Below are 21,907 nucleotides of genomic sequence, written 5' to 3' on the forward strand. Positions count from 1 at the left end.
AAATAAAAAAATAAAATCAACCTGTCATATTTCCAAGTTAGGAATTGCCTATATTATGTGTAAAATAAAAATAGATTTTATTTCTGAGTCATTTGTTGTGCATAATTTTAAACAATAAAATAAGGGACATTTTTGACTATTTCAAAATTAGGTACTTCAAAGAACTGTGTAAGTGTGGTATCTGTAATCTTGGAAGTCATGCTTTAAGTTAATGTTTAGAGACCTCTTTCCTGTAAGTATCTAACTTTAGAGAAGAAAAGCACAGTGATAAGCCTAGGCTGACTGATTGGACTTTGTACTCTCATGAAATCCTGAGTTTTTGTTTTTTGGTTTACAGACGTATGTGTTGAATAAAGAGGACTGGTTAGGAATTATGGGATGTAGGTGTGAGTCTTGGCTGTGTCTGACTCTGACCTCACTGAATATCATCTCCACATCTGTAAAATTGAGGAGTTGGGCTGAACTTTAGGCTCTTTCTAGCTCTAAATTCCTTTAACTCTAAGGCTCTTATGTCCATTAGGGCAAGTTTCTCACTTGGCAAATGTGTATTACTATACCTATTAACCCTATTGGTAAAAAAAGAGATTAATCTTGTCCAACACAATGAACCTTACAAATTGTATGAGCTACTTGTTTTGCTGCTAGAAACTTATTTAAACAGGAACATAAATTCTGCCTTTTACATTGAGATATTTAATCATTCAAAATCCTCACAAATGAACCTCTTAAAACCTGTATGCTTTGGTGAAAAATGGTTAGAGCCTGGGTCGGGGTCAGGGAGTCATGGGGAGACTGATCAGCAGATGAGGTAAGTAGGTGCTGATCAATCCAGGGACTAGAATTCAGGTCTCTGTATACTCAGGCTAGTCCTCTTCCCACAGTCACTCATTCATTCATTATTTTAAAAATCTTTTAAAAAAATCTGTATTTTATTTATTTTCAAAATAGAAGATACATTCACATGGTTTAAAAACTCAAAAGTTACAAAAGGGCTTATATTGAAAATCTTCCTCTGCTACATACACACTCTCTCTCTCTCTCATCCTCATCAGTTTTTATGTCTGCATAATATTTTGTTAAATAGATATATTGTACTTTATTTAACCAGTCACATAATGATAGATATGTAGGTTGTTTCCAGCCTTTTGATATATAAAAGAATGGTGAAGTCAGTACCTTGTATATATCCCATTTTGCACATGTTTGAATGTATTTGTAGAATAAGTGCCTGGAAAAGAGATTATCTTGGTTTAAGGGTAGATACATTTGTAATTTTGATAAATATTGCAAAATTGAACTTCAAGAGGTTATACCAATTTACATTTCCACCAGCGATATATGATACTGATCATTTCCTTATACTGTTTTTTTTAAGTTGTAGTTCACGTACTATAAAATTCACCATTTTAAAATGTACAATTCAGTAGGTGTTTTGGTGTAATCATGAGGTTGTACAATCAATATTTTCATCACCTCAGAAAGAAACCACATAACCATTAGCAGTCACTTCCTAATCACCCAGTCATTCCACCAGCCCCTGGAAAACCACTAATCTACTTTCTATCTCTGTGGATTTGCCTATTTTTGACATTTCGTATAGTTGGAATCATACAATAGATGTCCCATCATCTATGTTGTAGCCTGTATGTTTCCCTTTTGTGGCTCAATAGTATTCCATTGTATGTATATATCACATTTTGTTTATCTATTCATCAATTTTTTTTATTTTTTGAGGCAGTTTCGCTCTGTCACCGAGGTAGAGTGCCGTGGTGGTGTTGTAGCTCCCTGCAACCTCAGACTCTGGGCTCAAGTGATCCTCCCGCCTCAGCCTCCCACATAGCTGGGACTACAGGTGCTCACCATGACACCTGGCTAATTTTTCTATTTTTAGTAGAGACGGGATCTTGCTCTTGCTCTTGCTCTTGCTCAGGCTGGTCTTGAACCCCTCAGCTCAAGTGATCCTCCCACCTCGGCCTCCCAGAGTGCTAAGATTACAGGCGTGAGCCACCATGCCTGGCTTCCATTGATCAGTTGACGGACATTAGGTTGTTTCTACTTTTTGGCTATTAAGAATAATCCTGTGAATATCCAGTTACAAATTTTTGTATGAACATATTTTTTTCCAATTCTCTTGGGTTGATATGTAGGAATGGAATATCAGATCATATGGCAGCTGTATGTTTAACTTTTTGAGGAACTGCCAGACTGTTTTCCACAGCAGCTGCACCATTTTACGTTTCTACTAGAAATGTATGTGGGTATTAGTTTCTCTACATCCTTGCAAACCCTTGTCATTATCTGTCTTTTTGATTATAGCCTTCTTGTCATCTTAGTGAGTATGAAATAGTGTTTCATTGTGGTTTTGATTTACATTTTCCTAATAACTAATGATGTTTGAACATCTTCTCATGTATTGTTGGCCATCTCTGTATCTTCTTTGGAGAAATATCTATTCAGATCCTTTGCTTATTTTTAATTGGGTTATTTATCTTTTTAGTCTTGAGTTGTAAGAGTCCTTTATGTGTTCCGGATACTAAATCCTTATCAGATATGTTATTTGCAAGTATTTTCTCCCATTCTGTGGGTTGCTTTTTACTTCCTTTGATGCACAACAAAAGTTGTACATTTTGATGTAGTATAATTGATCTGTTTTTCTTTGGTTGCTTGTGCTTTTGGTGTCCTAAGAAATCATTGTCCAATCCAAGATTATGAATATTTACCTCTGTGTTTTCTTCTAAGAGTTTTATAGTTTCAACTCTTACATTTAGGTCTTTTTACATTTTGAGTTAATTTTTGTATATGATTTAAGTTATGTGAATGCATGTGTATACCCACGTGTTCTAGCACCATTTGTTGAAAAGATTATTCTTTTCTCATAGAATGTGCTTTTCACTCTTGTCAAAAATCAATTTATCATAGATGTATGGGTTTATTTCTGGACTCACAATTCTATTCCATTGATCTACATGCTTACCCTTATGCCAGTGCAACACTGTCTTGATTATTGTAGCTTTGTCCTGGGTTTCAGAATCAGAAAGTGTGAGTCCTCCAATTTTGTTATTCTTTTTCAAGATTGTTTTGGTTATTCTAGGCCTCTTGCATTTTCCTATGAATTTTATGATCAACTTGTTCATTTCTATAAAAACGGCAAGTAGAATTTGGTTAGGGATTTCATTGATGTGTAGATCCATTTGGAGAGTATTACTACCTTTACAATATAAGTCTACCAATCCATGAACATGAGATGTCTTTCTGTTTATTTATGTTTCTTTAATTTCTTTTAAAAATATTTTATAGTTTTCAGCATATAAGTTTTGCACTTATTTGGTTAAATTTATTAACAAGTATTTTATTATTTTTGATGCTATTGCAAATGGAACTTTCTTAATTTCATTTTTTTTTGAGACAGAGTCTCACTCTGTTGCCTTGGCTAGAATGAGTGCCGTGGCGTCAGCCTAGCTCACAGCAACCTCAAACTCCTGGGCTCAAGCGATCCTGCTGCCTCAGCCTCCCGAGTAGCTAGGACTATAGGCATGTGCCACCATGCCCATCTAATTTTTTTTTCTATATATTTTTAGTAGTCGAGATAATTTCTTTCTATTTTTTTTCGTAGAGACGGGGTCTCGCTCTTGCTCAGGCTGTTCTCGAACTCCTGAGTTCAAACGATCCACCCCTCTTGGCCTCCCAGAGTGCTAGGATTACAGGCGTGAGCCACCATGCCCGGCCAATTTCATTTTTAATTGTTCATTGTTACTGTATAGAAATGCAACTGATACATGTATGCCGCTCATTTTGCAACCTTTCTGAACACATTAGTTCTAATAGTTTGTGTGTATGTGTATGTGTGTGTAATTGTTAGGGTTTTATACACACACACACACACACACACACACACACACAAGATCATGTCATTTGCCAATAGAAATAATTTTACTTCTTCGTTTCCAATCTGGATACCTTTTATTTCACTTTCTTGCCTAATTGTTCTGGCTAGAACCTCCAGTCCAATGTTGAATAGAAGTGGCAAGAGTGGACACACTTCTTTTGTTCTTGACTTTAGAGGGAAAGCTTTCAGTTTATAACCATTAAGTGTGATGTAGTCATTCATTCATTCATTCAACAAATGTTTATTGAGCAACTAGTTATGCCAGTGTACTCTGGGGATGTCTTCGTGCCTATAGTCTGATGGGGGCAGGATGAGGGGAAGGAGTGATCAAGAGGGGAGTGAAATAAATATATATAAACAAGTAAGTATGGTGAATTTAAATGGCATGACAATAAATGTGGGGAAGAAAATAAAGTAGGTAAAGTGATAGTGACTTAGGAAGGTGTCTCCAAGGAGGTGGTATGAGCAGAGGTGTGAATGAGGAGTCAGCCATACAAAGATCCTGGGAAAGAGAGTTTAACTTGGAGGGAGGAGCAAGGGAAGCAAAGGCCCCCAGGATTGAATGAGCTTGTTCTTAGCATGGGGCTGGAGCTGAGTGAGTGAGGAGGCCGAGGCAGGCCACGGGCGCCAGGAGAGAGGCTGGGTCTCCGTGGGCCTAATGCTGCCCACTCTTGGTGAAATGTTAAAACTTCAACTTTTTTTTTTGTTTCTGTTTTCATAGTAATGTTATAATGAAGGCTATTATATACACATGAAAGAATGTTTCTAATCTAACAGTGTTCTAAATGAGTATATTTTAATGAGACACAATGAAGTACCATGTGGCATTCTTTATATACATGTGATTCTGGTTAGAATTAAATTTTACATTTTCCGTTTTATTTAAAAAAAGTAAGCTTATTTTTTAAATTGTAGGAAATACATTCAAAAGTTTCAGGCTGGTTGCGGTGACTCACGCCTATAATCCTAGCACTCTGGGAGGCCGAGGTGGGAGGATCACTTGAGCTCAGGAGTTCGAGAACAGCCTGAGCAAGAGCAAGACCCTGTCTCTACTAAAAATAGGAAAATTAGCCAGGTGTTGTGGTGAGCGCCTGTGGCCCCAGCTACATGGGAGGCCGAGGTAGAAGGATCGCTTGAGCCCAGGAGTTTGAGGTTGCTGTGAGCTAGGCTGACGCCAAGGCACTCTACTTAGGGCAACAGAGTGAGACTCTGTCTCCAAAAAAAAAAGTTTCAAATATAAAAGATTTAAATATATGTGTGTGTGTGTGTGTGTATGTGTATATATATATATAGATAGATAGATAGATGAAAATATCTTTTCATCCTGTCTCCCAGACTTCCTTCTCATAGGTAGCCCCTGTTTATTAGTTTCTTGGTATCTCTTGGAGGCAAGTTATGCACATAGGGAGATAGATTTTATATTTATTTTCCTCTTGTTCAAAATCTCAAGATTAAAAATACTAATTTTTAAATCCTTCAGCTTTTCAAATAGAACTTGTAGACTGCTTTTAGTTCAAATAGAAGACTTGAAAATATAATTTTCCATATTCTTACAAATTGACTATTCAATACAAAATACTCATCATATTTCTGTGTTCCCGGTACACGTTTTAATTGTGGCTGTTCTGAGGCCTGACTTCTTGGTGAGATTGCCTTGCTTGTCCTTGGCCTACAGAAATGCGTAGCGTTGAACAACTAAGTGAATGAACGCGCGAGCGGTTTCACACGGGAGCAGTTCCTGAAAGAGCTCACTAACTGAATTAAACTGCTCAGGACTGGCATGTCATTTCTAGTCCTCTTGCTTCTTTGTTAAGAAATTTAAAAGATTAAAGGGTAACAAAATGATATGTCTTAGTGGAAAACACTTTTTTCTGGGAAAAAAGTATAGAAAAGTAACTCTGGTCCTCAACTGGGAACGTTCTTACCTTGGGACCAAGGGGGCCAGTCCACCAGAACTCTATAAACCTTGGCGGAGAATAGAAGCAATGAAAGATGACTCCAAGGTTTCATTCTTAAGGGACCCAAACGCCATGTTTCTTAATCACATTGATAAATGGACATGACACTTTCAGGGCTTTTCACTCACCCCTGAAGCAGAACCTTGGACAGGAAATATAGGAAGGAGGACACACAGGAGCATCATGGATAATTTTTGACTTTTGCTTCAAGAGCCTGAGCAGGCAAGAGCCATGGCTGCAGGTGGAAGAGAGCCTGGCGAGGAAGGCGCTCTGCTGGAGGATGCCCTCCCCTCCTTGCTCTTGTCCTCGTGGCCCTCACTGTCCTGCCTGCTCCCCAGCTGCCTGTCCCTCAGTGGACTCCTGTCCATGGTCACTGCTCCTTGGGCTCTAAGATTAGAAGTGGGGCAAAGAGGAGTGAAGAGCTGGAAGAAATGGGTGGAGGGCTTGGGGAGCAATGCATGTCGCAAGTTGGGGCACTCCTAGGACGCCCTGGCAAAGGCATCCAAGGAGGGAGAGGTCAGAGGGGCCATAGCTGCCTCTGAAGGGACAGCACTTGTTAAGCCTTCCTTCCTGTGCTCCTTTTGGGGAGAAACAAAGGACGCATTAGCCTCATAGTGACAAACAAGAAAGCCCCGCTACAGCACATCAGGGCTCCAGCAGGGTGACTTGCTCTGACAGTTGAGTCCTTCCAAAGCCTAGCCAGAGCCAAAGGGCATTTTCCCTGGAGGCAGCAGCGCGCCTGGAGGCCTTATTCTGCAAGTATTAGAGATATTCTAATGAAACAATTCCAGGTTTTATGTCTTTTACCTCCCCAGAAATTGAAAAGGAGGACATAAAAAATAAGTTTGGCACTGAATAGAATATGACCAATGGACTTAGGGCATTTTTTTGTTGCTTGATTTATGAGGTTTGTTATTTCAAGAATCGGTTTGAGTAGAAGCTGTTGCTCTCTGGTCCTTATCTTTTGTTTTTGGTTCCTTTATCATATCCCCTTACTAAAAATTCTTTTTCCTCAGCTTTCTTCATATTTCCCTTCCTTTTTTGGGCTTACTGTTGGATTTATAATTTAAACAGAGGAAGACACTGAAATCATTTCTGCCTTGTTTATTCTTTTTACAAACAGTATCCCTTTGTGGGTTTAGTGAGAGATTTGCACTCTTTACTAATCAACACCAAAATAAATAGACCCTTAAAACTGTCAGTGACATGGGCCAGTTCTGCAGCCTGAGTCCTGAAGGGCCAGGCCAGATGGCAAAGCCAGGCCCCTAACGCACATAATGTGTGTTCTGTAGCTCTTGGCTTCAGCAGCATGGGCAGCTGACTGCTTTTCAGAAGACTTCAGGGGGGAGGGAGCAGATTTTCCACTATCCATTTGTTCTGTGGGGCATCTCCAGGAATAAACCCTAAAGTGGCACGAGTGGTATTCGACTGTGGTTAAAACCTGTCATGTACTGGCCAAGGCACAGACTGGAAATTCTGAACTCCCACTTGGCCACCAGCATGTCCCATGATTGTGTTCCGGTGCTCAAGCTTCCTTCCAGGCTCTCTGATGCGTAAGATGGAGGGGAAGAGCTGCCCATTTTTCTGAATTTTCAAGTACTGTAGCAGGAGGTGTTGCACACATATGTTGCAATGAGAAAATGAGTTCATCTCGCATAGGTCAGACTGACCCAACAGAACCTCCCTTCTGTTCAACTAGATATTTCTCAATACTGCTGAGATTAAATTGCATTCATTGCCTCCTGTGTAGCAGTGGTTCACTTAGACCCTGAGAGAGTTTATTATGAGTATAGCTGAAATATTGTACTCTGAGCTCCTCAATAGATAATTAATCAATAGACTGCCTGGATGTCTGGGTGGGGGATTATAAGAGGTTCTGATGTGGGTGCTACCATCTTCCTCTCCCCCAGCAGGAGGTTGATTTTTCTTAGTGAGCTCATGAGACTATACTTCTAGTGTTTCCTGAGTCTGCAGAGGACAGAGTAACTCACTGGATCAAAGAAATTGTTACCTGCAACTAACATGTAAACAGAGATCTCTCACCGGTTATTTCATGGAATGAGCTTAGAAATAAGCCAGACCTCCACTGGGTTTGCAAATCCTTGATGGCCAAGTAAAATCTTAGGAGAAGCTGGTTTTTGAGAGAGGATTTGATTTAATGAAGAAGAGATAGCCACAGATGGCAGATAGGGAGGTAACTCCTTCGGACTTTCACATATTATTAATACACACAGGGCCTTCTGCATTCACATATACTCTCTGCACGTGGAAGACGGATCAGAATGGAATATATTTTCCATCCTGTTGCATTCACAAGGGCCCCCTTATTATTTCTTTTGACTCGTATTTGTGCCCTGTCACTGTCTGGCCCCACGAAGCATGGTGTGGCCCTATAGTTCTGCGCTAAACTAAAGGGCTGGGCTGGAACCAGCCTGACATTTGCCTGTTTACTGCTTCTCTGCACATTACAGCTTCCTTACTTCAAATAGTGTTTGAACAGACCAAAAACATGTTTTTGGCTGTCATCCAGAGTTTGGCTTCCACTTCCCAATAATGCCATAAAAATGCTCTGTCAAATCAATTCTCAGGAACTGAAAAGAACAAATTCCCTGCTCCATATGAATGTGGATAATGGAAGCAGGCTTCAGCTGACCACCTGGCCTGGTGCCTGTGGCTTCAGAAAACCAATCGCAGCGCGTCCCTTGGCAGCGCTTCTCGGCGATCAGAGTTAATTCTCTGCATGTGATGGATGAGCTTCCCATTCAAGGAAATTTGCACGTAGCATTTATCTCCACTGGGGCTTTTGGATTCCATAAAATATTATCTTTACTTTTCTTGCTTGGTTACCAGTTAGTGTACTGGACATTATAAGTTTTTGAGCGCTAGGATCAGTTTGCTATTGAGAAAACTTCTAATGTTAACCGTGGAAAGAATCTTTCTTTGATTTGGGGTATGTGTGTGTGTGTTGAGAGCAACTTTTCCCTTTCCCAGCCTTATCGTTGAGGGTCCCAACTGGAAAGAGATGGCACATTCAAATTAAGATAATTTAGGGAGGGTTTATTTACAAAGGGACTATTTAAAAAGGTGCGGGAAGGTCGGGGGAACACAAAGGACAGTGTAGTAACTCAGGGGATCTGTTACTACCCTAGGCCATAAGCGAGGAAAGGAAGGGGCGGTTACCAGAAGCTAGAAGGAGAGAGGCAGGTAGAGAAGGTGCCTCCAGAATGACTTTTAGTAGAGACATACGTGGCCAGGCTGAAGCAACCTGGCAGCCTGAGGCCATTCACTGTCTTCCTTCGCTCTCATCTCCTGCCAGGGCTCCCCACTGGCTGAGTCCAGAAAGAAACCAGAAGGACAAGAGTCCTTTGATTTGGTCTCAGAGGTCAGCCTCCCAGGGTGGAGGGCAGGACAGAGAAGGCAGAGAGGAAGTGGAAGGCATCCGGCACACATCCCAGTGTAGGTGTCCAGCGATTTCTAGGAGAGGCATAATAGTCTCAATAGAAAACTAAACTCACTTTTATTTTTAAACAGCTTTATTGAGGTATGACTGACATACAATAAACGGCACATACTTAAGTAAACAATTTGATAAGCTTTGATAGCTATATATGAAATCATCACCACATCGAGACAGTGAACTTATCCATCACCCTCAAAATAGATCCACTTTAACTTAACATTTAAGATATTCCATATGGTTCTTTGGGCAGGGTATGGAAAGATATCATGAAATCAAGCAATAATTGGTGCAGTTCCTAACTTACTACAGTTATTGAAGTTAGTGAGTTAATGAAGTTACTGCCCAAGGTTACAAGCTCGTAAGTGACAAAGCTGGGACAGGATTTAAGTCCCCGAGCTTTATGCTGTGCTGCTTTAAATTATAAGGCAAATCACTGGCAAACACATTTTTTACCATTTATTAGTAACAAATTGCTTGCTGCCCACCTTACAGCTGATGGGGCACCAGTCACGGCCTGGGTTGAGAACTGGCACTCTCATCTTCCATGTCCGCAGAGCCCATTTATTCTGGGGAAATCAGGAGCTCCCAGGGCTGGAGAAGGCTGGCCTCTGGTGCACTTCGTACAAAGAAGAGCACCTCCCCGGCTAAGCCAGGACAAGGCACAGGGCGGGGAGGTGTCAAGTTTTATGGAAGGGTGGGGCTGGGCAGGCAAGGAGAGAAGCCCAGGGGACACCCTGTCATGTTGCAGTAGGGGGTATAGTGACCCCCATCAGCACTAGAGCTGTGGCAAGGGCCACACTGGCATCTGTGCTGGCCTTTTGATCTTGCCAGGCAAGTTCAGGCCCCGGGGCCTTTGTTCGTTTCATTCCTTAGGCCTGGATCGCTCTTACCCCAGATTTTTGCAAGGCTCACTCCCTTGTTTTATTCTGGTGACTGCTCAAATATCTCCTCCTCAGAGCAGCATTCTTTTGCCACTCTATCACAAGTGTCACTTCTGTCACTCTGTCCCTCTCCTACTATATTTTTCCTCATAGCAGTGATCACTATTGGGACAGTAGAGCATCCATTCTCAAACTTTTTGGTCTTAGGACCTCTGCACTAGCTTAAAAATTATTGAGGACCCCAAAGAGCGTACATTTATGTGGGTTATACCATTCAGAATTTTACCATATCAGAAATTATAAAATTTTTTTATTCAATGACAAACAGCAATAATAAACCCATTATAATTAACATAAATAACATGAAAAATAGACGAATTTTCCAAAACAAAATAGTTAAGTAAGAAGAGTGGTATTGGGTTACTTTTTTTGTACATCTTTTTTGTTACTAGAAGATAGCTAGCTTGTTGCATCTGCTGCTGCATTCAATCTGTTAAGATATATTATTTTGATAAATGTTGATGAAGAAAATCTGGCCTCACACAGATATGTAGTTGGAAAAGAGAGGGATGTTTTTATAGCCTTGTCATATAATTGTGGCTATTCTATTTAAAATTATACCAAAAAACAAGTGGTCGTTTCTTAAAGGTTAGCTGTTGTATGGACCTTGTACTCTGGGCATACTCACGTAAGCGACTCCCAAGCAGTCAGAAGGTTGCTTTTTAAAGGAAAAGTTGATCACTGTCTTTCGAAATTATAATTTTACATAAAGTGGGATCAGAAATGCAAATCATCAGTTTCATTATACTATTAAATACCTCTTTAAAAAATTACCAAGCGTTGGAAGATCACAGAAGCTCCTTCCAATCAAACACCAACTTCTTGTGTGCACAGGAATCGGAACACTTTTTCTTTGATAGATCCATGCCTCAGGTTATTGCTACTTTTTCTTAGGTTGGAAGTGAAAACTTAAGTTAATGGTTTCCGGCATAGTGCCTTAATGATTATTTGTTGAAAATATCTAATGTATGTAGGAATGCTTTTATTCAACTTTTCAAATCCCATTTATGTCCATTACCTTATTCAATTAAGAGGATTCTGCCTCTCAGAAATATTCTTCAGCCAGTGCCGGAATAGAGTTAAAGCATCCAAGTGAACAGATGTGTCCAGTAAATTAGGTAGCTACTTCATCTGCTTGTTCACAATGTTTCAATGTGATTAATCAATAATTTTATATTTATCTCTTTAAGATCCGTACGGGTTTACAGCACGAAATAATCTGGCCCTGTCAGCCCAGCTGTGTTCCTCTGGATGAAAAACTCCTTCCTCAGCTGCTAAAAGAAGCAGGCTATACTACCCATATGGTTGGAAAATGGCACCTGGGAATGTACCGGAAAGAATGCCTTCCAACCCGCCGAGGATTTGACACCTACTTTGGTAATGGAAATGCACATGTTTCTTTAACAACTCAGGCTAACTGTGGCCATCTCGTAAAACACACCCAAGTGCAATCAAATGAAATAACTGGAAACTTGAACGCAGAGTGAATCACCCGGCACCATAGTGGGCCACTTTCTAATGTTACCTCCATAAACGTGGCTCTGTGCTCAGCTCATGGCGAGCATGCGCCCACAGCAAGGCAATTACCTTTGCCGGAGTACTAAATGCCACCTTAGGACCTTGGAACGTTTAGTACCTCCACGTCAGAGACCATCGTACTTTTCAGAGAACCTTAGTACGAAAAGGGGATGTGGATTAATTTTTTTTTTTTTAATTCCAGGCAAAACCTAATATGAGAATATTCCCTTCACAAAGGTTTGGCACATTTTTTTTCTCCCCGTGGACTGCATTCAAAGGTACCCCCCGCCCCCAACCCTGGGGAGCCTGGGGGAAGACTCTTTTCCATTGGTATCCCTCTGGCATCTGTGAGATCTGTTTTTGAAATCCCTAGGTTGAGGAAGATAGATTTAAAGAAATAAAATGGGCCAGGGGGGACAACACATTGAGACCTCATTTCTACAAACAATAAAAAAATTAGCTAGGTGTGGTGGCATGCATCCTGTAGTCCTAGCTACTCAGGAGGCTGAGGCAGGAGGATGGCTTGAGCCCAGGAGTTTCGGGGTTATACTGAGCTACAATCGTGCCACTGCACTCCAGCCTAGGCGACAGAGTAAGACCCTGTCTCAAAAACTAAACTAAAATAAAATGGGGAGGGCACATAACAAATAGTAATAGAAAGGATAATAAGATATAATAAGTATTTTATAAACTTGATAGCCCTCTAAAATAAATGTGAAACCTAGAATTTGTTTTAAAATGTGCCCTCTTTAAACCTGTTATAAACCATGCCTTAATTAATAACCTATTTATCTTGCCAGTAGCTATATATCTTTCTGTCAAGTTCTTTTTATATTGAGCTATCTTTCTGTCTAGCTACCTACCTACCTCCCATCTGTTTCTTCATTTATTCACAACCTGCTGTAGCCCGAAAGGAACACATATTGAACATAAAAAGTTGAAATAGAATAAAAAATCAGGGTGAATAGAAAAAGACGGAATAGTTTAATGGCACCAAATTACAAAAAAGCTACATGTCTGTAAGCAGCTTTCACATTTAACTCTGAGATTTGAGATTTTTTTCATGTCCAAAGCAAAAAAAAAAAGGAAAAGGCTATAAGAATTACATTATTTACAAGATAAATGGAAACCAGCTGTTCAGGAAGAGTAAAACATTTCTTGGCTCTTAGGTCTGAGAGAAATTTTTCCTTTGGGAGAAGGTAAGGTGGACAACATCCTTAAAAATACCTTTTTAATAATAAAGTGGTGGTTTTCTTGTAGGTGTTGCTTGAGGTATTCACTTCCATTCAAGCTAGGGCCAAAGCACCAAAGTGCAATTCAGTAAAAGTAATTAGGTGGGGGCCGAAACTATGTAGTTGAAGCACACAACTCTGAAACGCCTCCTTGGACTTAGGGTTAAAGTCAAGATGCAAGGACATCAGACAGGAGAGGACGTGTGGCCCCCCTCCCATTCAGGTCCTCTAGCAGACATCACTAATCAATTGTAGCATTTTTTCTTGATGAACCTGGATATATTCTCAGTTTCCTCAGATAGCTGTTAAAAACTAGACTTGGGTGTAAGATCACTTTGTGATCTTAGAAATTCTAGAGGAACAAACAACCTGTACATCCTTTGAAACTTTCAATCAGGCCTTTGCTTAAAAGATGGGTCAATATATACTCTGAGAAGGGGGTGGACTGTAGATATTTTGAACTTTTTATTCAAATCAAGTTATGTACTTAAAAATTTGGTTGTACAAAAGGTAGAAATGATATCCTTTTATGAGAATTAAGAAGCCTAACCTGGACTTAGATGAACAAACACCCCACATTTATATAAAGGGAGACTTGTAGCCAAGAAGGGTATGATGACCATGCAGCTGTTGTCACTGCTGTGACTCTTATTTTCTGTTAAAAAGCAGTCAGATGATTGCGGAATGGTTGCGCAACCCTTTGAATACACTGAAACCAATGAATTGTACACTTTCAATGGATGCCTTGTGTATGAATTAGATCTCACTATATTTGTTAATAAAGCATTCAGAGATTTAGTTGTTCAAGAAATATTTTCTAATTTTTTCTCCAAAAAGTATAGACTGCCATCATCTTTAGGCTTAGTATCAAAGTTCAAATTTGTGAATCACCATTATGATGAAAAGCTCTATGTGATTGTCACATGGTTGCTTGGTGTCAGTTCGGCCAAGCCTGTGAATAATACTTTTATTTCTGGAATTCTCCTATTTATAATATCTTTTTAATATTTATAGTCTGTACATTTTCTAATCAAGTATATCCTATGCATATAATCTCTCAGCTGATAGAAAACAGTTTACATTTACAGATAAAGACCCTGAAGTGGTTTCCTCAAGCTCTAATACCCAGTAGTTATTAAAAACCTAAAATAGAACTTCAGTGTCCTGACTGCTCTTATCACCCATATAAGGGTGGAAATTATTTTTAAGGATACATTCCTTTCTCTATTATACACTAATTAACAAAAACTTTGGATTTCCCTTTCTGTTATAAATGCGGGAGAAAAAAATACCATATAAAAAAATGACCACATAAAAAGTTATCTTATGACCAAGGTATTAATTATTTTCAGGACCTCGAATTTATTCTGTTATGGAAAAGGAGGATTTAATTAAAAATGAATTGATGTATTATGTAGGCTATGTAGTCTCTTAACTGTCATTATAGGGAAAGTTCAGGACTGGGAAAGGGCTAGGCCAATTTTATCGTCTTCATGTTAAGGTTAATAAGCAGTATATGTCAGGAGATAGCTGAGAGTGCAGCAAAGCATATTTCTTTTTAATAGCTTTATCGAGGTGTCATTCACATACCATACAATTCACCCCATTAAAATGTACAATTTAATGATTTTTAATAAATTATAGGGTTGTGCCACTATCATTGCAATCCAATTGTAGAACATTTTCATCACCCCAAAAAAGAAACCCATCCCCATCCTCATTTTCCCCCAACCCCTCCAGCCCTAGGCAACCGCTAATCTATGTTCTATCTCTGTGGATTTGCCTATTCTGGACATTTCATATAAATGGAATCATATGTAGCACAGCTTAGTTTAATACTTCAGGAAAATAGGGAATATTTGCAGAAACAACTATTAGTTGAGAAAACCCATTTTCTTCCATGTTGAAGTCTGAGTTGTGGGATAGGCAGTTGATGCCATTTAAATTTGGGGCAAAATTGAGATGATTATAGTTAGAAAAATCTTATTTCAGCGCCACATTTTGGTTTAATCTTTTGTCTCTGTTGTGTCTGGAGATCCTGTATTTGGAGAGGTTTGTATCTTTCACCAGTGGATGTCAGCATCTGACTAAAGATGACTCCTAGAGCCGCTTCTATAAATAACCTTGAAGCCAGTCTCCCAAAGGCAATAACAACAAACAACATTATTAGAATTCTGCACTCATTGATGCAATCACCTTAGAGTAAAAACTTGTAACAAATCACATTAACCATATATTATTTTTATCCTTATGTAGCTTTAAAAGATCAAGATGTTATCACCTTTACTGAATTTGAACTCTGATTTTTTAAAAACGTATTTACTTGGAATTACTCATTTTGAGAGTTACATGATAGAGCCTGCGTTCTAAAGACTTGAGTGAGGAATGGATTCGAATTCTTATGTAAGAATGTTTAATACCTTCTGCTGCCAAATATAGAGATGTTAAGAAATGATGCTCTGATTAGCCTTGTCACTTGATTAGCCTTGTCACGGGTAATCAATTGCATTAGGCAATTAAATACTGAAACATTAGTTTAACAAGTTTTATGTTATGCTTACTATTTTCATCTTCCATTCTTGTTATAGGATATCTCCTAGGTAGTGAAGATTACTATTCCCATGAACGTTGCACATTAATCAATGCTCTGAACGTCACACGATGTGCTCTTGATTTTCGAGATGGTGAAGAAGTTGCAACAGGTTACAAGAATATGTATTCTACAAACGTATTTACTGAAAGGGCTACAGCTCTCATAACTAACCATCCACCAGAGAAGGTAAGTCTTGCTTCTTTACTGACATCAAGATCTTATTAAGCCAACATCGCTTCAGGTGAATGTAGGAAAAGGCCACTGTTGTTCAGGGGAAAAAAAAGCTAATGAATTCCAGGGAAGTCGTTTTCAAATTTTAGAGCACATCAGAATCAGCCTGGGAAGCATATCAAAAATGAAGATTCCTGGAGCCCACCTCCAAGTGTGTGATTTATTAGGTCTGGGAGAAATCCATATGTCAGCATTTTAAAGAAACTCTTAAAAGGTGATTCTGATGAGAGTGGTCCCCAGATCACACTTTGAGGAATAATGTGTCTGTAGTGTTCCAGCAGAAATACAGTTTTTAAATTTTGGTGCATGTGCTATGAGTGATTAGTAAAATGGCTCTTTTTTTTTGATCCACTGTCTGATGTATAAGATGAGGCTTTAGTATGGCAAACTTTCTGTTAAGGGATCCACAAATTTTGGGTTCAGGGAAAGTCCTCTAACTTTGTATTCCACCCTCCCACCCCAAGAATATTTGGCTATTCTAGATCTTTTGCTTTCTCATGTTAATTTTAGAATCAGCTGGACAATTTCTACTCCCCAGCCCCCAGGCAAAAAGTGCATGCTTGGATTTGGATTTCATTGAATCCCTAGACCAACTTGGAGAGAATGGATGTCTTAACAATATGAAGTTTTCCAATCTGTAAACTGGTTTACTGATGAGCCTGTTTTTCACATATGTGTACTGAATCCATTGTTTATGTGATACGCTGACATCTTGTGACTTATCTATAGGTAAAAATAGAAGAGAGTCTGTATGGTGTTTTGTCTCTGTTATGTCTAGAGATCCTTTATTTGGATTTTTGTTGTTGTTGTTAACCTAGAGTTAACCTTATGAGCTAAAGTTTAAGCTAAATTCTCTGGATTTAGCTTATAAACGCTTTTGAAATGGGGTCAAATATTTGACCTCAAAATATGGCTTCATGAAGAACTGTATTAGTATACCCACAAAACTGGTTACTTCAATGGGACCCTGACACAGCAAATTACAGCACATGTAATGTTATCTGGTTCTTCCAATTTCCTGCACTTTGCCTCTTTCACAATTGCTGAAGGTTCTTGGTGCAAATCTTAGTCTATTTGTGTTGCTATAAAGGAATACCTAAGGCTGGGTAATTTATGAGGAAAAGAGGTTTGTTTGGCTCATAGTTCTGTAGACTGCACAAGAAGCATGGCACCGGGATCTGCTTCTGGTGAGGGTTTCAGGGTCTGGTGAGGGCTTTAGGGAGCTTCCACTGAAGGGGAGCTGGAGTGTGCAGAGCACTTGGTGAGAGAGGGAGAGAAGGAGAAAGGAGGGAGGTGGCAGGACCTCCCTTTTTAAAAACCAGCTCTTTTCAGGAACTAAATAGAGCAAGAACTCACTCATTACCATGAGGACAGCACCAAGCCATTCATGAAGGATCCACCCGCATGACCCAAACACCACCCTCTGGGCACCACCTCCAATATGGGGGATCAAATTTCTACATGAGGTTTGGAGGGTCAAACATCTAAACTATAGCAAGGTCACAGCATAGATTCTGGTTGACATACCTGTTGGGACTTAGTACTTGGCTACTGACTCCTTTTCGGCTTCTTCCTGGCCCTCTTTGCCTACTCTAAGTCAACAGTGGGGATCTTCCCTGGTGTTTGTCCTCAGCTCTGCCCCACTTTTGGCTTTTGTCACCCTCACATGCTGCTATCTTGGAGCAAGCATGCTTGTTGTGGGACAGGAAGAGAAGGGAACATTCTCTCAAATACATAGAAATACACAGGTTTTAAATCTAGATCTAAACAAACATACAGATAGTTAGAAAGATAGCTGCTAGGTAATTGGCTTAAGTTCTCAGTTTTCTTTTATATACTTGGCATTTCGTAGATGCAGCTTAACACTTGAAGGACTAGGTAAGGTCTTAAGGAAACTGTGTATTATCCTTGAAGAGAAGCATCATTTCACACATAAGCAAACTGGCTTAGAGAAGTTAAGTAACTTGTTCAAGGTCACAGATCTATTGAGAGTCAGAATCAGGATTTAAACTCACGCTGTCTGATTCTAGACCTCATGCACTTAATCAGCCTCCCTACTTCACAGCTAATATCCAAGACCAGAGACTCTGAGTCCCAGCTCATGATTGGGCTTAGTGCTTTCAATCCTGACCTTATGTTAGAATCATCTGGGAAACTTGTAAGATATACCGATGCCAGATATTATGATCCATTGGCATGAGGTAGGACCCTGTTGGTGGTGTTTCCTTGCCTCCACCCCCACGCCTACCAGTGATTGTGACCTGCAGCCACTATGGACACCGTGTGCAGTTAGGAGCGTTCCACAATGGGCCATTCAGGGCCCCACTCTCTCCAACACAGAGAGGCAAGCAGGAGCCAGCTACCTTTTACAGACTCACGGTCTAACAATGCTTTAATCAAGCAACAACTGTAAGCTTCCCATAAAAAAAAACTCATTAAGGGACAATAGAGTATTCTCTTACAGGGCTCTGGGAACATTAAGCAGATAAGAGGAAGCAGCTGGGGTGAAATAGTTCTTTGTGGGTGGGCTGTCCTCCCCGGGTGGTGGGGAAAGCGCAGGAACTGAAGACAGTGGGACCGCCTAAGAGCTTGCAAGCCGTGGAGGAGTGGTGTCAGCGTGGAGCTGCTCACAGGTAACAGTTTGGAAATTGCCAGATGAGAGGCTGGTCATTTCCCTACAGCATCTGAAACGTTCTGTAGCAGAATTCCCAGTATCCCCAAAGGGAAGTTTCAAGCGTAGACATAAACCAATGAAACAATCACTAGTCAAGTAGTAACCCAAGCATGTTTGTTGATGATAGCCGAGGCAGATGTTTACATTTTCAGTTCTCAACAAAATGATGCATCTCCCCGGTTTGAGGAGCCGCACTTCTCATCAGTTTATCCTAATGTTTAATCTAATCCTGTGCTAATTTCTCATGTGCTATATATAGATTGTAACGTAGACAACTTGTTCTAAGATGAAAATCATTAGAGAAATGCACATGATGCATCCACAAGCCAACTTAAAATTTTGTCTATTTTAAATCCTTGAGGGGAAAGAAGCATATGGAGGTAGTTTGTAACTGAAACATGTTGATGCTGGACTCAGGGAGATGCTGCTGACAACCATGTGTTAAGAAAGCATGTCTTTTCTCACATGTGTTAAGACATGTCCTTTCTTACATGTGTTAAGAAGGCATGTCCTCTCTCACGTGTGTTAAGAATTCAGGTCCTTTCTCTTTTTCTGCAGGGTAATTCTCCATAACAGAAACACTACAAAGTGCAAGCAACATATGCATAAAATACCTTCCTGTTAAAAACAGCCCCTCCATAGCACAGCATAGAATAAAAACGAATGTTATCTCACATGCCTAATCTACTAGAAGCTTCCTAAAGAAAATGTTAATTTCCAGTGGTAGACTCTATTTTTCCCTGACACAATTTGGGAAGGAATGTCTTAATTTGGAAGGCAAAGATAGAAAAATAATTTCAAAACTGACTCTGTGCTTTTTTTTCCATTTATGCTTTAAATTAGGAAATCATAGTAAAGAAATGAAAAATAAGGCTTTCTTCCTCACTAAAATAAGGTTTCTTAGCACAGTGAGGATATTTATAGCATGTATCTTAGGAGCCATATGGCATACTAAGAAAGGGAACAGAAGCCTTAGCAGCTTAAACATGAACATAGTAATCGTCTTAGGTAATAATGTCTTACTTTTATGTAATTCTTAAATATTCAGTCATGATTTCACATCTAGGATTCCATTTTTTTATTCCTAGGACACCTGAAAGGTTACACTTAGGTTTGATACAAGGCTGAGATTGAGTTGATCAGGGATGTAGACCCAAGAAAAAGCAAGGGGAGATCAGGCTGTAGCCCAAACCCAGAGACAGATGGCGGTGGACTTCGGGCCCAGGACCCCAGTGTGGGAATCGGGCTGTCAGTAGGTTGGTGTGGACCAGCAGGCCTCCAAAGGCCAAGGCATGGGAGGGCTGGAACTCTCGTCAGTGGACATCTAGTAATAATGAGCCCAGCCCCAGGATGGCGGCTGCTTTGCTTTCGGCTGATGGTGAGCTGGGGCTCTGGTTGGCAGGACTGGGGAATTGGCCACAGCTGTTCTTAGGCAGGTCCCAAGACTAGTGGCTGCAGGTGGGGGGGTCTTCTCTGTGGTTGGAGAACCCCGGTGCCCTAGTTAATTGTTCTTTCCACTGGGTCACCGTGTAGTACTAAATACACTTCTTTCTCTCCTTTTTTTTTTTTCAATGTTAAAATAGTATAGAAATGCCTCCCATTCAGCACTGTCGGGTATTGAGTTCTTTCACAAATAAAGTCTATCTTCTGAGTGCTAAAACTTTATTTTTTGCAGTATGGGATGGAAATATCTAAAATGAGTTGTGTTGGTCCTCACCTCTAGAAATGGGCTGCACTGCTCATCATTCTGCCTCCTCCTGGGGACCACAGCCATGCCGAGTGTGCAGGGCTGCCTGCCACACACTGAATAGCCAACTGCTGCCGAGGAGATGGGAAAAAAGATACCTTTTTTGTTCAAGGACTTTCTTTATCTATACCGTGAAGTTATTAGGATCTGGTCAGCAGGGAGTGCAAGCCCTTTGCATGGCCTGTGACGGTGAAATGACAGGCTGGTCCTCACCCCTCAGAGGTTTTTTTCACTTCCTTTTCTCATTTATGCTCCTTATATTTGAATCTATAGAAGTCTGACTATTGGACTGATAGGGACTGCTACAATTTTACATTTTTAACCCCTTAAGAGTGATAGTAATGTCTTTGACCACTAAGCAATAATTATTGGAAAGATTTTCAGATTATTTTTTGTTATATTTAACAAAATGAGTGAAAGCTTTTCATACTGAATGTTTGTAGGACCCTTCAATGATAGTCCCAGAATAATTATTTCCCCTGGCACTGTTTCGCAAACTCTATCCCACCACCCTCCCCGGCTATTGCTGTTTGGAATCAATTGTTGACTGGGAATCACCTGCCCTCTCTCACCTTTCTCTCCTCCACTGTGTGGGTTGCCATGTTGCTGCTAATGAGCTAGATGAGAACATCTTCTCCTTAAGCTGTGGGCTTCTTCTCTCGTTCCTCCCCTCTGCCCACTATTGAGAGCCCAGACCAGGGTCACAAACTCTCATGTTTGCAAGGGTCAGGCTGCTAACCTGAGTAAGTAAAGCAGCTCATGTAGAACAGTGGGAACATTCTAGAAAATTGGATCACACTTGGGGCTGGGGCTCCTGTTTCTCATACTCCAGCCTTTTGTTACCAGATAGAGTATGGACATGGAGTTGTTAGAAATTCTGATTTTTTTCAAGAAAATGTGTGTAAAAGCAGATTTCCGTGTGATATTTCCTGATTTTTAAAACTTTATGTGGGCTGCAAAGTGTTGTGGCCTTCTGATTTGTAATCCTGTCCCCATCTGGACCTTGGCTGGTGACTGGAGCTGGCTTGGTCTAGTGCTGAAGACCCCGACGGCTGCTCCCAGCACAGACCCGTACTGCACTGTCAGATCAGAAACCCCAGCACGGCCTTCCATGCAGACATCTCAGCTGGGCCCTTCCTCACCACCCGGGCAGGGTGTCTGCTGGGACGCCCTTCACCATGGGCTGCAGGAACACAGAAGTGTTCCCATGTGACTTATGCAGCTGGAGTAGAAAGTGTGTGTGTTGAGGGCGAGTGGAGGCAGAACTAATGTAGTATTAGAAGTTGTAGTATAGACTTTTGGAGTGAGAATTTGGGATGTTTTCCCACGGAAATAACGTACAAATGCAGCACAAGTTCTACATCATCATTGTTTTCGTTCCATCACCTACCTCCTTAGTTAAATAGGTTTGAAAGCGGTGACTTTATATTTAACAGCTATTTTTAACTTTTTGATTTTGAGAAAAACATAGTTCTACGTTCCTAAGATCTAAACTACAAATAAACTTTTGGGCATCTAGTTGAGCACTATTGATGGAAGCTCCTTACTCTATCACAGAGATACATAATATATAATTTAAAATAACTTATAAACAATGAAGAATGAAATATAAGCCCCCCGCCAAGTCTGCTCTCTAACCTTTTCCCATTCATTTATGAGATTTAAAT

General features: G+C 40.2%; 1 protein-coding gene across 1 annotated transcript in view; it reads left to right on the top strand.

Moving 5' to 3' along the window:
- Positions 1-21,907, top strand: part of ARSB (arylsulfatase B) — a 178,759-nt gene that overhangs the window by 2,675 nt on the left and 154,177 nt on the right. Inside the window, exons 2-3 of the mRNA XM_012664539.1 lie at positions 11,436-11,622; positions 15,584-15,774. Coding sequence (XP_012519993.1) covers positions 11,436-11,622; positions 15,584-15,774 — 378 coding nt within the window. The remainder of the gene's footprint in view (positions 1-11,435; positions 11,623-15,583; positions 15,775-21,907) is intronic.

Source organism: Propithecus coquereli, unplaced genomic scaffold, assembly GCF_000956105.1.
Source record: "Propithecus coquereli isolate 6110/MARCELLA unplaced genomic scaffold, Pcoq_1.0 Scaffold9, whole genome shotgun sequence".
Lineage (NCBI taxonomy): Eukaryota > Metazoa > Chordata > Mammalia > Primates > Indriidae > Propithecus > Propithecus coquereli.